At 43.0% G+C, this 15,028-nt stretch overlaps 1 protein-coding gene across 2 annotated transcripts in view; it reads left to right on the top strand.

The window, feature by feature from the left end:
* Window positions 1-15,028, top strand: part of ZDHHC2 (zinc finger DHHC-type palmitoyltransferase 2) — a 151,768-nt gene that overhangs the window by 111,482 nt on the left and 25,258 nt on the right. For both annotated transcript variants that reach the window (XR_004540655.1, XM_033957926.1), the window contains exons 10-11: window positions 10,349-10,441; window positions 14,565-14,677. Coding sequence is in view for 1 of the 2 variants with exons in the window: in XM_033957926.1 (XP_033813817.1) it covers window positions 10,349-10,441; window positions 14,565-14,677 (206 nt within the window). In the remaining variant the exon portion in view is untranslated. The remainder of the gene's footprint in view (window positions 1-10,348; window positions 10,442-14,564; window positions 14,678-15,028) is intronic.

The following is a 15,028-nucleotide window of genomic DNA, read 5'->3' as shown; positions in this document are numbered from 1 at the left end:
ATTTGTGAAACATGTCCCGTGTTGGTGAGGCTTTGAATAAATAACTTCATAAGAATGAGTTTCAGATAGTGCTGTACATTTCTTACGCATTAACAGTGTGGCTGATGATAGCAAAAAGATATTGAATATGAATCTTAAAGTTTATCTCACTTTAACACCCAATGATGAGAGCAAGCAAGTTAGACTGTATACCTGTGTAGTATAATGGGTACACTACATGTCAAACTGATTGACAGGTAGATAAAATAAGGATCAGACAATCAGCGTTCACTTCTGGCTTAGACTATGCCCTGCCCACACCATACACATGCTCTGACCATGCCTTGTCCAAACCAACAAATTTTTAGATTGAATCAGGTTGGGCAGACTAGATGGACAATTTTATCTGCCATCATTTACTATATTACTATGTAAACCGGTAACGGTAGAAAGAAAATCCACAGAGAAACATATCGCTGTTAAAAACAGCTGCCTATAAGTCACCCTGATGCAGTGGGAAAGATTATAATGCCACAAAATACTGACAACATCGGTTACAGTGTGGCAGCGGACTGCAGCACAGCAGCGATTTCTCCATAAAAAGTTGATGCAAAACAAATGGTATATAAGTAGTTTGGCCTATATGAATTATCAAGATGATAAAATGGAGTTGCTGGTTAGTAATTTTTTGACCTTCTGAGGCTACCATAAGAATTTTTGAATTGACTGTATGCAAGGGAAAATTCGCAAAAGTATATGAACACAAACACACATTAAGTCTAAGTTAAATATAATATAAGATATTAAAAATAAAGTAAAAAGGAGGAAGTGATGTCACTCTACCGAATGGCAGCATAAATCTTGAGCTCCAATGGGGCTTGCTGATAACGGCGCTTAAACAACTTCTCAAGAGCGACATTGCTCCCGCTTGATGCGCATCGGCGGTTGGAGTGCATGGCGAGTCGCTGACAGTTGGAAAAGTTTCGCTTTAGTAAGACTGTGAATAGCAAACGGACGGCAAAAGTGCCGGCGTTGCCGGCGGTAAAATCCAAGATGGCATCTCTGAGGCAGTCCCCACAGTCACCGGCTTCAGCTGCGCCGAACGATAGTGCCGCAGCTTTGAAAACGACCTTGGAAGCTTGGTTCCAGGACTTAAAGGCTGAGATGAAAGGTGTTTGGGAGGATCTAAAAACAGCGCTGGCCGAGATCAGAGCGGAAGTGAGCGACTTAGGCGATCGAGTTGCGGCCTCCGAACAACATGTGTCAAGACTCGATGGGGAGATAGTGGAAACTAAGACAGTGATGGCCCAACAAGTCCAGGAGCTTGCAGAACTCCAAGCGCAAATTGAGGACCTGGAAAACAGGTCCCGGAGAAGTAATTTGCGCTTCAAAGGCATACTGGAGAATGATCAACACAGAGAATGTATGGCAGTGGTGAAAGACTACTGCAGTCAGCTCCTGGGGCCTGAGGAGCAGGTGAATACGGCGAATATTGTAATTTTGCGAGCTCACCGCAGCCTGTGGGTGGGCAGACCGGGCACCCCAAAGGACATTATTGCCTGCTTTGGGGATTACTTTTATAAAGAAAAAATTCTTCAGATGGCTCGGAGATGCCCACAATTTCAATGGAATGGGATTGTAGTGGGAGTTTTTCAAGATCTGGCTCTCACGACCCTGCAGAAGCGAAGGGCTTTTCGAGAGGTGACCCAGGTATTGCATGCAGAGGGTCATAGCTATCGCTGGCTGTTCCCTTTTGGACTATGGTTGACTGTGAATGGAAAGTCGCGCAGAGTGGATACTGTGGGAGATGCATGGCTCACCTTGAAAGACCTGGGCTGCAACAATCTGCCTACCGTTTCAGCTGTGGTGACACCAAAGAAAGTTGGGAGACCATTGGAGGCTTGGCGCATGGTTACCCAGTTGACTAGAAAGCTGCCTCTGATGGAGACCTGAATACTTGTTGGAGCACTGGAGGGCAGACTTTGATGGAATTACTGGGGGAACTTCAGAGCAGTCTGGGGGACTTTATGTTTGAGGACTTGGTTGTATGATGCGTAAGTTTGGTGTGGGTTTCTAGTTCTATAGAGGGTTGGGTATGGGGTGCAGGTAAGCTACTGAGCTATGCAACATATTAGGCAACAGCACAGTGCCCGACTATATGACGCAGGACCTACTCTTACTGGAGCATTGGTCCTCAACTTGGCAACTAAGTTTTAATGCCACAAATTGTAAGGTCATGCACCTTGGCAGCAGAAATCCATGTAGAACTTACACCCTAAATGGTGAGACCTTAACAAGAACTGCAGCAGAATGGGACTTGGGAGTGATCATTAGTGAAGACATGAAAACTGCCAATCAAGTGGAGAAAGCTTCATCCAAGGCTAGACAAATGATGGGTTGTATCCGAAGAAGTTTCGTTAGCCGGAAGCCCAAAGTTATAATGCCATTATACAGATCCATGGTGAGACCTCATCTGGAATATTGCGTACAATTCTGGAGACCACATTATCAAAAAGAAGCGCGGAGAATTAAGTCAGTTCAGCGAATGGCCACCAGGATGGTCTCAGGACTCAAGGATCTCCCGTATGAGGAACGGCTGGGTAAGTTGCACCTGTACTCACTTGAGGAACATAGAGAGAGGGGAGACATGATCAAGACGTTCAAATATGTCACGGGCCGTATTGAGGTAAAAGAGGATATCTTTTTTTCTTAAAGGACCTACGGCGACAAGAGGACATCCGTTAAAACTCAGGGGTGGGAGATTCCATGGTGACCCAGGAAGTATTTCCACTGCAGGTAATTGAGGCAAGCAGTGTGCTGGATTTTAAGAGAAAATGGGATAAGCATGTGGGATCACTTCAAGGAAGAAATTAATGGGTGGGTCATTAGAGTGGGCAGACTTGTTGGGCCATGGCCCTTTTCTGCCGTCATCTTCTATGTTTCTATGAGAGTATGTGGATGGGTATTATGGAGTGTGTGAGTGCATGGTGTCCAGTTCCGGGGGTAGGGGGGGCATGATGTGAAGACAGAGGCTGGGGTGGAAGAGGGTTAGAGAGGTGAGAGCTTATATTATAACGGTTGGGAGATGCTGACATTGTTGTTGAGACATTGATGTGGATGGGAAGTGTGGGGTGGCAGTTGCCTTTTGGGGGAGATTTCAATCTTTCTCGTTGGCTGGTCTGGCGGCTGCTGGATCAGCAGGTGGGGGAGGAGGGGAAGGGGGATTTGTGGAAAAAATGGGGATGGTGGTGGTATAGGGGGACAGGGTCAGAGCAAGAGGTACTTAGGATTGGGTTTTTGGAATATTAATGGGATAAATAGTCCGGGGAAGAGGAGTATTGTTTTTCGGGACTGTGTTGGGATATCTGCCTTCTGCAAGAGACACATTTGAGGCCCAGGGATGCAGCTTTCTTAAATAATCCAGCATTCAAACACGTTTGGACACATCAGGGACAGGATTCTACTAAAAAAAAAGGGTGGGATTGCGATTTTGGTAAAAAGGGGTTTGGGATTGGTCGTTGACCAGGTATATAGGAACCCTAAGGGGAGATGCCTAGCGTTGAGAGGGACACTACAGGGGTGGAGAGTGACAATAGTGAACATCTATGGCCCTAATGTTGATCAGGCAGAGTTTTATCATACTTTACAAAATGAGCTGATATCGTTCCTTCAGGGGGTGGTATTCCTGGGGGGGGATTTTAATGTGCTTCCAGATGGGCACTTGGATCATTCTAAGGGAGGCAGTGGTTCTTATAGGGTAAATACTCAGGCTTTCCTGGTATTCATGCATGCTTTGGGGTTGGTGGACTGTTGGCGCTTTCTGTATGGGACTCAGCGTAATTATACTCATTATTCATTTGCTCAACACACATACTCCAGGATTGATGGGCTTTGGTTTCTTAGGAATCAATGGGGAATTATAAAGGGGGCAGAGACTGGGAGCATTCAGGTGTGAGTTCAGTTATGTCTACATGAATGCCTTCTTTCTTTGGAATTGATGCATAAGTGCTCACCGGACCCTCAGACGCTGGTGCGTTTGTGCCAGGTGCGGGGGTGGGGGGGACCTGTCGCAGCTTCAACTAGATTATATGAGGGAGCGCTTTCAGTCCTATTTCTATGAGCATAGTAATAAATGTAGTGCGCAATTGGCTCGTGACTTTAAAATAAAGCAGGCAGGGGCATCTATTACGGCAATTCGTGACAGTGGTGGAATAGTGCAGGTTACGGATAAAGATATTGGTAATTCATTTTTGGAATATTACCGGCAATTGTACAGTGCTGAAGGGGCTGAGAGAACTGAGGGGGTGCATAGCTTTCTGGATCAGGTTTGTTTACCTGCATTGTCTTCTGATGACTGGGAGCAGCTAAATGGGCCGATCACGGGGGAAATTTTGGGGGTTATCCGGGATACGAAGTCTGGCAAATTCCCGGGGTTGGATGGATACACGAGCCGTTTTTACAAGAAATTTGGTGCTCAGGTGGCTCCTTTGTTAGTGCGTATTGTGAATGGGGTCTAGATGGGGGGCAGGTTGTCGGGAACCATGGGGAAAGCGGGTATCGTGATACTTTTGAAACCAGGGAGGGACCCTTTGAATTGTGGTTCATATTGACTTATTTCCCTATTGAATGTGGATGTTAAAGTCATTGCGAAAGTCCTTGCTATATGTTTGGGTAAGTTTCTTCCCAACTTGATACATATGGATCAATCTGGTTTTATACAACAGAGGCAGGTGTGCGATAACATACGACGTACTTTGCATTTGATGTGGCATGTGAGGCGGGGCAAGGAATCGGCAGTTTTGATGGCGGTATACGCCGAGAAAGGTTTTGACAGGATATCTTGGGAATTCTTGTGGGCAGTTATGGATAAGGTGGGATTGGGAGGACCCTTTCGTGACTGGGTCAGAGCGCTCTATTGTGAGCCTTGAGCATGTTTTAGGATTAACCAGATGTATACTGAGTTTTTTTCCATTGCGCGTGGTACTCGACACGGCTGCCCACTTTCCCCATTACTTTTTGCTTTCTCCATAGAACCGTTGGCAGTCCTGATCCGAAATCACCCTCGGTTGCAGGGGATTATGGTAGATGGTATTGAACATCGTATAGCTCTATTCACCAATGACATTCTTTTGTATATGGTGGATCCTGCCCGAACTGTGGGGCCCTTGCTACATATCTTAGAGACCTATGGGAATGTGCCCGGGTTTAAGGTCAACTTAGATAAGACTGAAATGATGAATCTTACCTTGGGGGAGCCCCAGATTCTTGATCTCCAGCGCCAGTTTCCCTTTAAATGGGCGTCCAAGGGTATTAAATATTTGTGTATCTATTTGCCCATGGATTTGAAAAAGCTATATGAGGCTAATTTTGGGGCGGTTATCAGGAAGATTTGGTCGGATCTCCAACAATGGCATGGGCTCTGGCTCTCCTGAGGTGGGGAGGGGGCGTATCGCCGTCCTCCAGATGAATGTGTTACCGCAGATATTCTTTTTGTTTCAGACGCTTCCCACCCCTTTACCTCCTAGGATGTTTAAGATCTTACAGGCAGAGTTTAAGAAGTTTATTTGGGTGAATAGAGCACCTCGAATTTCCCAGCGGGTGATGTGGAATGATAGAACGTGTGGCGGAAAGGGGGTCCCCAATCTTCGCTGGTGGAATAGTGCAGGTTACGGATAAAGATATTGTCAGGCTGCACAGTTGCGGATGCTATTGGAATGGGAATTGAATCTTCATGAGTGGGGTGTGCGGTTGGAACAATCCTTTGTATCGCACCATAGCTTGTCCACAGGGCTCTGGTCTTCACAGACGGTTGGTCAGTGGGAGATGGAGACTGACAATCCTTATATTTTACATTTGAATAAATTGTGGGATCGCCTGAAGAGGGAGTTTAATAATGGGGTGGCCCTTTCTACCTTGGCTTCTTTGCGAGATGAACCCCGATTCTTGGTGGATAAAACTAATCCAGTATTTGAGTGGCGGGAACAACTTGGGCTTACCCGTTTTCGGGACTTTCTGCGTACCGGGAATGTAATTTTGTTTGAAGCTCTGCTACGCATTCCTGGGGCGCGGTCAGGAGACTATTTGGCATATCTTCAAGTGAAACATTACTTGGGGGTTCAGGGATGGGATAAAACATCTCCTGTTGAGACTGAACACACAGAACAATTGTGGGAGACTTTGCAGAATGTGCCCAGGCCTATTTCCATCATATATAAATACATCAGGGGGAGAGTTGTACCTAATTTGGCTTTCCAACACCACTGGGAGAGGGACCTGCATTGCAATTTTACAGATAAAGAGTGGGACACTATTTGTGCTGAGGTGGGTAGAGTGTCTGTTTGTGCATTAATACAAGAAAATGCATATAAAGTGTTAAGTCGCTGGTATTATACTCCAGAACGACTTCATAAGATGTATCCTCAGACTTCGGACAGTTGTTGGCGCTGTCATAACACTGTGGGAACTTTTCTCCATATATGGTGGGACTGTCCTGTGTTGGTATCCTGTTGGACGACAGTGGTGCGATCTTTGTCTCAATTGTTGGGGGTTTCTGTACCAAATACTCCTCAATGTTGTTTATTGGGGTTCTCTACTATTTGTGTGACCAGATGGCAAACCCGCTTACTGAGAATGGGGCTAGCAGCACTTAAATGCCTCATAGCTGCCTATTGGAAACAGTCCCTGGTGCCTGATGTGAGTGAATGGAGGGTAAAGGGTAAAGCTAAACGCAGAGGTTATTATCAACAATCATTACATACCTGGACAGTTCTTGTTCGGAAATTGGATACTTAGGGTTATGAAGAGATTTTAATCCTATAGTGCTTCTCAGCAGAGGGGGAGAAGGGGGATATTGGGTTGTGCATAGGGGTGCTCACTTTGCTAATGCATTTTCTGTACAGCAGTGTTTCGCAGCCAGTTTTACTGTGTATCTTTGGATGTTTAATTGTGCTAGTCCTTTGTTAAAATTTCAATAAAAAAGTAAAAATTAAATAATTAGATAATTAAGTTAATGAATAGGAAAGGTGGGGGTGGGGGGTTGCCTATGATTTGAATGGGAGCAAATGAATTTATCATGCTTGAAACCCAGATGGGTTAATAGCTTTTTCACCCCTTAAAACAATATCTTTTAAGTAATATTGTTTAGACTTTCAAGAGACTTGAACATACAACTATAAATACTGATATAAGAGATACAGGGAAAGAATAATTAAGATATATCTCAGTAATTCATAATTCCACGGTGGGTGTTTTCTTCTGTCCCACCCACACCACACCCACTGTCCTGCCCATAGGAGGGGAGGGGAGCAATATGTGAAACATGGCTCCAACCAGTGTCCGCCCCTAAAGTAACCATCTCTGTTTTTTAAAGTCCTGATAAACCTTTCCACTACAGCTGCTTTAACATCATTATTGGTCACAAAATGATAAAACCCTCTATGTTTTAATAAATTCTTAAGAGACCTATTTAAAAATTCTTTATCGTTGTTTGTTTATATTTTTTCAGGTGTACGACCTAGATTCAATATTGTTTCAAAGGCTTTGGCAACTTCATGGCAGGTTTTTATTTTTGATTCTTATTTCTTTATTCAATTTTTCATAAACCAACAAACCAAATACAACAACAATACATACTGACCAAAATACAGCTGAAAAGTCCACCGTGTGGTTCTTTCATGGAGACTTAAAGACATCTCAAGCAACCAAAGAAATCCCCCCCTAATCCCCCCAACCCATCCCTTCTTCCCACCCCTCCCAGCACTCCAGTGTCAGAAGTTCAAAATGGAAGGGTTTTTTTTTTTAAACTCACGACCCATGTATATTTTGACAGGATATCTACAGTTATAAAGTTGTATTTGTAACCGTTGTTATAATAGGCCAAGGTCGATACATCAACTAAATCAGCTTGCTATTGTGCATCTACGTCTGACTTGATCGTTTTGTTTCTTTTTAAAATGGACCCTAACAAGTATGTGTAAATTATAAGCATCTTGGCCTACAACCCGTCCTGCTACATCATTTCTACTGATTGTTTTATTCTGCTTTTCAGTAGCTTATGCCCCCAAAGCTCCCTGTTGCTCTTCAATAAAGTTTCCTTCATGATTGTTATCACAAAACTGCTAACTTCTCTTTAAAATTTATGTCTTAAAGCCTCTGTATTTTAACAGGGGTAATGACTGTATACTCTGATAGCAGTCACTTGCATTTCCAGGGTCACTTTTTTTTTCTACATCATTCTGTTAGGTGTCTTTTACTGGGCTTAATAAAGTGCTTGTTCTTATCACATATTTGCCACATCATTTCCTTTAAGCCCTCACCATGACAACAGGACTGCTGCCCCCAAACAGTCACCAAGACATGTTCAGACATGCCTATTTTAAAGATGTATTTGTAACTAAAAGGTTTTGTGTGCTGTAAAATATAGGGTGATCAGATTTCCCCTTTAAAAAAAGAGGACATGTGGCCCTGCCCTAGCCCCGCCCCATTTCAGTCCTGGCCCCGCCCTCACATGAACTTCGTGTCTCTTTCCCCAAGCTCTAGCCCATGTCTTGAGGGCCTCTGCGCATGCATAGACATCAACACGATGACATGCTGATGCGCGCATGCGAGGCAGGCAGCTGATTCCTCCCGCTGGTGGCCAAGGCATTCTTCTATGTTGTTTGCCGGCTACTGGGAGGAGGGGGAGTGAGGAGTCAGTTGCACATCTGGATTGGGAGCAGCCCTGCCTTCAGTCCTGTCACGGTCCAACTAAACTAGCTGGCAATAATGAAGCCAGATGCCACCGGGGCCTTCCTTCTTGCTAAATTATTATAGGCTATGCTGGTCTTGATCCCGCCTCCCCTCTGAAGTTACTTCCTGATTTTGAGGGGCAGGATTGAGACAGGCAGAGCTTATGGCGATTTAGCAAGAGGAAAGTCCCCCGTGGCGTCTGGTTTCGTTATTGCCAGCTGGTTTAGCGGGACCAGGACAGGACCGAAGGCAGCGCTGCTCACAATCCGGATGCGCCACTGACTCCTTACTCCCCCCTTCTTCCTGGCGGCTGACAAACAACATAGAGGACTGCCACGGCAGCCGCCTGGAAGAATCAGCTGCCTGCCTCACATGTCGGGCCTGCCCCTGACCTGCAATTCTGTTGGAAGAAGCAAAGGGTAAAAGGTGATAAGGAAAGATCTTGGATATAGGTGGAGGAAGAGAGAGAGAGATGAGATGTTGGAGGAAAGAGGGGAGAGGATATGCTATATGGAGGGGGCAAGACAGCAGAAGCAGATGGAGATGCAGAAAAATGGAGGAAAACTGAAAGGAAAAGGTTAAAGTCAGAGATGGATGTAGGAGAGGAAGTGAAGACAGGAATGAGAGAAGAGGCAGAGAGACTGCAGACCCTGGGAAGAAAATTAAGAAAAGACAGAAGAAATCAGAAATTTGTGATAAACATGAATAAAATGGCCAGACAACAAAGGTAGAGAAAAATAATTTTATTTTTAATTTCATGAACAGAAAATGCAGTTTTACTGTAAATTTGTACTGCTTTCTTTTTATATTCCAAAGTATAGAGTGCTGTTTCTCTTTCTCTGGTGTTGAGCTGCATATGGTTTTATGAGGTTTAAGTTTGATTTTTGTCTACATTTATTTAAGTTTGTGGATGCTTGTATTTGCGTTTTCCTATGTAGGGGCCTTGTGAATGTGTTAGTTTTGGGATATACACAATATCCAATGTCTTTCTTGGATACTTTTCTATTTAAAGTACCAATGTACAAAATAATTCCAACACTAAGTTAAACCTGTTCTGAGCCAATTCAATATTCCATATCAAAACTCTTGGTTATTTCAACTATATCAACTATAGACCTCAGAAATACCACTTCACCACCCATACTGAGAAACTTTGTTTAGTGGGGAGATTTACGTGTTGTATCCTCACCGGTCTGAGTTTAATTTCTTTTTTAATTTTTTAAAGATATTGGATAGTAAATCTTCTTAAGAATTCATTTAAATAAATGTTTTCCATTGTCATATATTTACAATAAATTACTTTTCTCTGTGGTATATATTTTTTTAATTAATAATTGCGAACTGAGCGTGAGTGTAGGTGAGACATGGGTGGGTTTGGACATGGTCTGACCCGCAAGTGAATGCTGATTGGCTGATCTTTATCTCATTTGTCAATCAGTTTGACATGTAGTGTACCCATTATACTACTTACCTGTACGAAAAGAGTTGCTATCAAGAGTGTGGTTAGGCTCTAATTATGAAACAACAATAAAAAAATTTATAGGGGATACTGGTATGTACAACATTTGATTGGCCCCCACCATAAAAAATTGTATCACCTCTAACTTGTTTGTTATTTATTAAGCTTTTTGATATTCTGCAGTCTAGGAGATGGTTGCTCTTTTCCAACTTGCCTTGTAAACCAAGATCCTGAACAGCCTCCCACTCCAGCAGGAGGAAACACAACAGCCAAGAGGTAACTGTCATTCAGGTTTTTTTTATGTTTGTTATTTTTTACTTTATGGCTTCTGTAATGTAATGTGGCATTTATATTCTGTCAACTCCCAATAGAGCAGGGGTGTCAAACTCAATCACATTAAGGGGCCGAAATCCAAAACACAGGCTAAGTCGCGGGCTAGACTCCGCCCCCATAATAATACTAATTATAAACCATTTTTTCCATTCATTTTTCATATATACACACACAATATAATCTTACTAACACTTAATGGTAATGCTTAACCACAAAAATAAACTACACAAAACACACTCTATGCTTCTCAACATTCATTCCTACCAGAACACAGATAACCCCTATGCAAATACGGGACCAAAAACTAAAAGTACTAATATATTTTTTAAAAACGCCCTAAGATTCTGCATGCAGTACAACCCCGAGAGAAAAAGAAACAAATGCATTTCTTCCTGAGCAGTGTAAAAGATAGACAGCAGATTAAAATGCTCAAAATGCTCAAAACTTATTTCAAACACTAACTTGAAAATAAAATCAGTCCCCCTACCTTTGTTGTCTCCCTCCCTCCATGCTGTGCCTCCCTCCAGCGGGTGTCTAACCTTCTGGCAGGCTCCAACCTGGCTGTTTTATGCAGCCCGCGGTCCGATGCCCCCCGGGTGTCATCTTGTGGCCGGCTCCCTCCTCACAGCTGTAGTGTGCACGGAGCCGCATGCAGCGGCTCCTCGTGCGTCCTGCACCTGAACTGGAAGTCTTCTCTCTGACGTCACAACGTCAGAGGGAATCCTTCTGGATGAGGTGTGGGACGCGTGAGGAGCCGCTCCATGCGGCTCCATGCACATTACGACTGTGAGGAGGAGGAAGCTGGCCACAAGCCGCATAAAATGACCCGGCAGGCTGGAATTGCCCCGCGGGCCTTGAGTTTGACACCTGTGCAATAGAGGTTCAAAGCAGATGATAGAAAAAATGGAAAGTCTGAATAGTATTCAAAAATATGAAAATATAACAACAAATATTTTCTGAATAGATAAGTCTTTAAAATTTTCTGAAAAGAACAAATAAAAATATATAGTTCTTGGATCCCTTGGCAGAGGACATCACATTCTGTTATGTCCCTTCCAGATTCCATACGTTAGGTGTTCAATCCCAACCTGCAATCCGGGAGTTGCAGAAATCCACAAACTTTTATGAGCACATTTTCCATACCCTTAGCCTGAGAGCTAGCAAACATCCAGTTACAGTTTATGAAAGCAATCCGTGTAGAAGTCTTTTGCAGTTGCTCTGCTTCTATTTCTTATTTTTTTCACTTAAAGTTTGTTTGGTTTGGGGGCTCCAGTACCTTGAGATCCCTTCTGGTAGTCCTCTGTCAGAGAAAAGGATGCAGTCCCATGGAACCAGACTGCTGCTTTACAGAGAAACTCTGGTGGATCTGTGAAGCCAGTCTACTGTGTGCCACCCTTCTTTAACTCGGGGTTCCTTCCCCTGATAGTTTGCTTGCCCACTGATCTTGTCATGGGTTTCAAGCGCAGGCTGTGTGCGTCTGGAGCAAAGCCCCCGGGTTTCAAGGTGCAGGCTGCTTTTCCTTGAGGCAAGCGATCACAGTTCGTGTTCAGCCAACTGGCAGTCCGAAAATCTTCAAGTCTGGTCATTTGGAGCAGTTTCTGAGGCAGAAAAATCCTTCCCACTGTGAAAAGTGCTGACAGGCTGGTACTGCAGAAACTGTGAGCAACCCTCTATTATTTCCTATGGGAACTTCAGGAGTGGATTATTAAAGTCGTTTAAAACAGTTTTTCACAGTTTCTGAGGGTAGGGTTCAGGTCCCCCACCTCCCCAGACACCAAATCGCTATTTTCTATTTTCAGTTTTTATTTTTGATGTTTTTAGCACAAATTCATGGTGGCAGCCATCTTGGATTTTAAAAACGATCTTTTTATCTAACTTTTATTTCTGCCTCAAAAATCCCTCAATTTGATACAAATCATTTAGGTTGGACTCCTCAGCCCCTAATCTTTTGAATTTGTACATTGTTTGTGCAAGATTGGCACCAGATCCGCAACTGTGTACCGCGTGCCATAGCACATAAGTTCTTCACCCCTTAAACTGCACCGTTCCCTCAGGTTTTTGAAGCCCAAATGCATGACTTTGCATTTTTTAGCATTAAATTGTAGCTGCCAAATTTCAGACCATTCTTCAATCTTCGCCAGATCTTTCTTCATGTTATTCACACCATCCAGCGTGTCTACTCTCTTGCAGATTTTGGTATCATCTGCAAAGAGGCAAATCTTACCCAACAACCCTTCAGCAATATTGTTTATAAAAATGTCAAAAAGAACAGGCCCAAGAACGGAACCTTGAGGCACGCCACTGGTTACATCCCTTTCCTCAGAGCAATCTCCATTGATCACTACCCTCTGTCGCTTTCCACTCAACCAGTTTTTGACCCAGCCCATCACTTTGGGACCCATCCCGAGGGCACTCAGTTTATTTATTAGACGTCTGTGTGGAACACTGTCAAAGGCTTTGCTAAAATCTAAATATACCAGCACACATCCTCTAGCCAATTCTCTGGTCACCGGTCAAAGAAATTGATCAGATTTGTCTGACAAGATCTACCTCTAGTGAATCCATGTTGCCTCAGGATTCCAGAAACTTAATCATTCTCTGTTTTAAAAGTGTTTCCATTAATTTTCTTACAACAAAAGTCAGACTTACCAGCCTATAATTCCCTACTTCTTCCTTACTTCCACTTTTGTGGAAGGGACCACATCCACTCTTCTCCAGTCCTCCGATACCACTCTCTCTCTATACCCATCTTAATATTAAACCGTACCATGCAGTGATCACTGAATGCCAGATGATCACCCACTGTAATATCAGAAACACTTTCCCCATTTGTAAGTACTAAGTCCAGTATGACCTCATCCCGCATGGGTTCCAAGTTTACGAATTTTCTTTAAATGCTAATTGAATAACTTCACTGTTAAAGTGGGACCATTTACTGCCTCCTAAACAGGAACCACTAAGTGGAGTGCTTTCATATTAAGTAGGAACAAGTACCGCAGTTCATGTGAATGTTAATGCATGACTTACAGTGGAAAAGACTGGGATTGGCCTCCATGAAGACAGGATACTGTGTTAGATGGACCATTGGTCTGATCCAGTAAGGCTATTCTTATGTTGCTTGGGTAAATTTAAAATTTGTATTGTTTTCTTATATACCACCTATAAGCCATTGAAGTGGTGTAGATTTGGTACAGTATTTTTCTGTCCCTGAAGGGCTCACAATCTAGTTTTGTACCTGAAGCAATGGAGGGTTAAGTGACTTGCTCAAGGTTGTGGTGGGATTTGAACTTGGCCCCCTTATTTTTGGTCTATTATTCTAACCATTAGGCTACTCCTCTACTCCTTGTACAACAAGGATTCAGATTTCAAATTCTTTTATATAAAAAGATTTCTTCTATTCTGTTGCCTATTGTTACTCTCAAGTAAGCAGAGTCCTTATAGCAAGAGATTTTTTTGAGATGCAATTACCGTATTTTTTGCTCTATAAGACGCACTTTTTCCACCCCAAAAAAGGGGGTGGAAATAAGGGTGCATCTTAAGGAGCGAATGTAAAAACCCCCAAAGCAAAACCGGTACCTCTTTTTGGCTTCCCGACGGTCCAGCACGCTTTCCATGCTCCTGCCTCAGTTCCCCTGCTCTCTTCTGGCAGCGTCAGTGGCACAGCCCTTCCTGCACTCTGAATGGCTGCCTGTCAGTTCTCGTGGGACTAGACATGCCTCCTCTACAGGTTGGTGCATTTTATGGTCAGGTGCGTCTTATGGAGCGAAAAATATGGTACTAGTTGTAAATTTATTTATTTATTTGTTTTTATATCCCGTCCTCCCAGGAGAGCTCAGAATGAGTAACAAGTTTACATACATATTAAAGTGTATTTATGCACTGGACTCCTGGGGTGGGGAGGGGGGAGGATAATTGCATTGTTATTTACTGAACTCTGATGCTGATTGTGTTGAGTGTTTCCTGTTGAAATAATAAAAAACATTTGAACATAAAGTGTATTTATGCAAGGTGACGGCAAACATAACATGGCAGGACATTTGGATTCTGATATTGTTTAATTACACAGCATGGAAGGTCATCCTTTTCCTGCAAAGCCTTTACGAGACTCCCAGAGCCATCTTCTTACTGATAGCCAATCTTGGACTGAAACTAATGGAAATAATGAAAAGTGCATACTTGGTAAGACATGAATTTTGAACTGTTACAGCATTTGATATGATAAGATTTGAAAGATGTACATTTTCTGATTAGGCTTGAGAATATTGAATCTGTTTTACATCAGATAAATTCTGTTTTACAGCAGATAAATTCTCAAATCATTCCCTCCACTAGATAAATAGTGACTGAATATAAGGATTTCCCAGATATCTACTATTATAAAAAGCCAGTTTTGACCATATTTCATGCTTTTTGAAAAATTATTTGGAAACGTACTGAAAAACATTCAGTGTATTGTAGATGAAGTCTGTGAATCATTGGTCATATTGGGGGCCTAATTTTATAACAGTTTGCCTGTCTTAGAAGTAGAGA

Source organism: Geotrypetes seraphini, chromosome 1 (genome assembly GCF_902459505.1).
Source record: "Geotrypetes seraphini chromosome 1, aGeoSer1.1, whole genome shotgun sequence".
Lineage (NCBI taxonomy): Eukaryota > Metazoa > Chordata > Amphibia > Gymnophiona > Dermophiidae > Geotrypetes > Geotrypetes seraphini.
The sequence above is the reverse complement of the archived record's forward strand: the minus strand, read 5'-3'. Positions and strand labels throughout refer to the sequence as shown.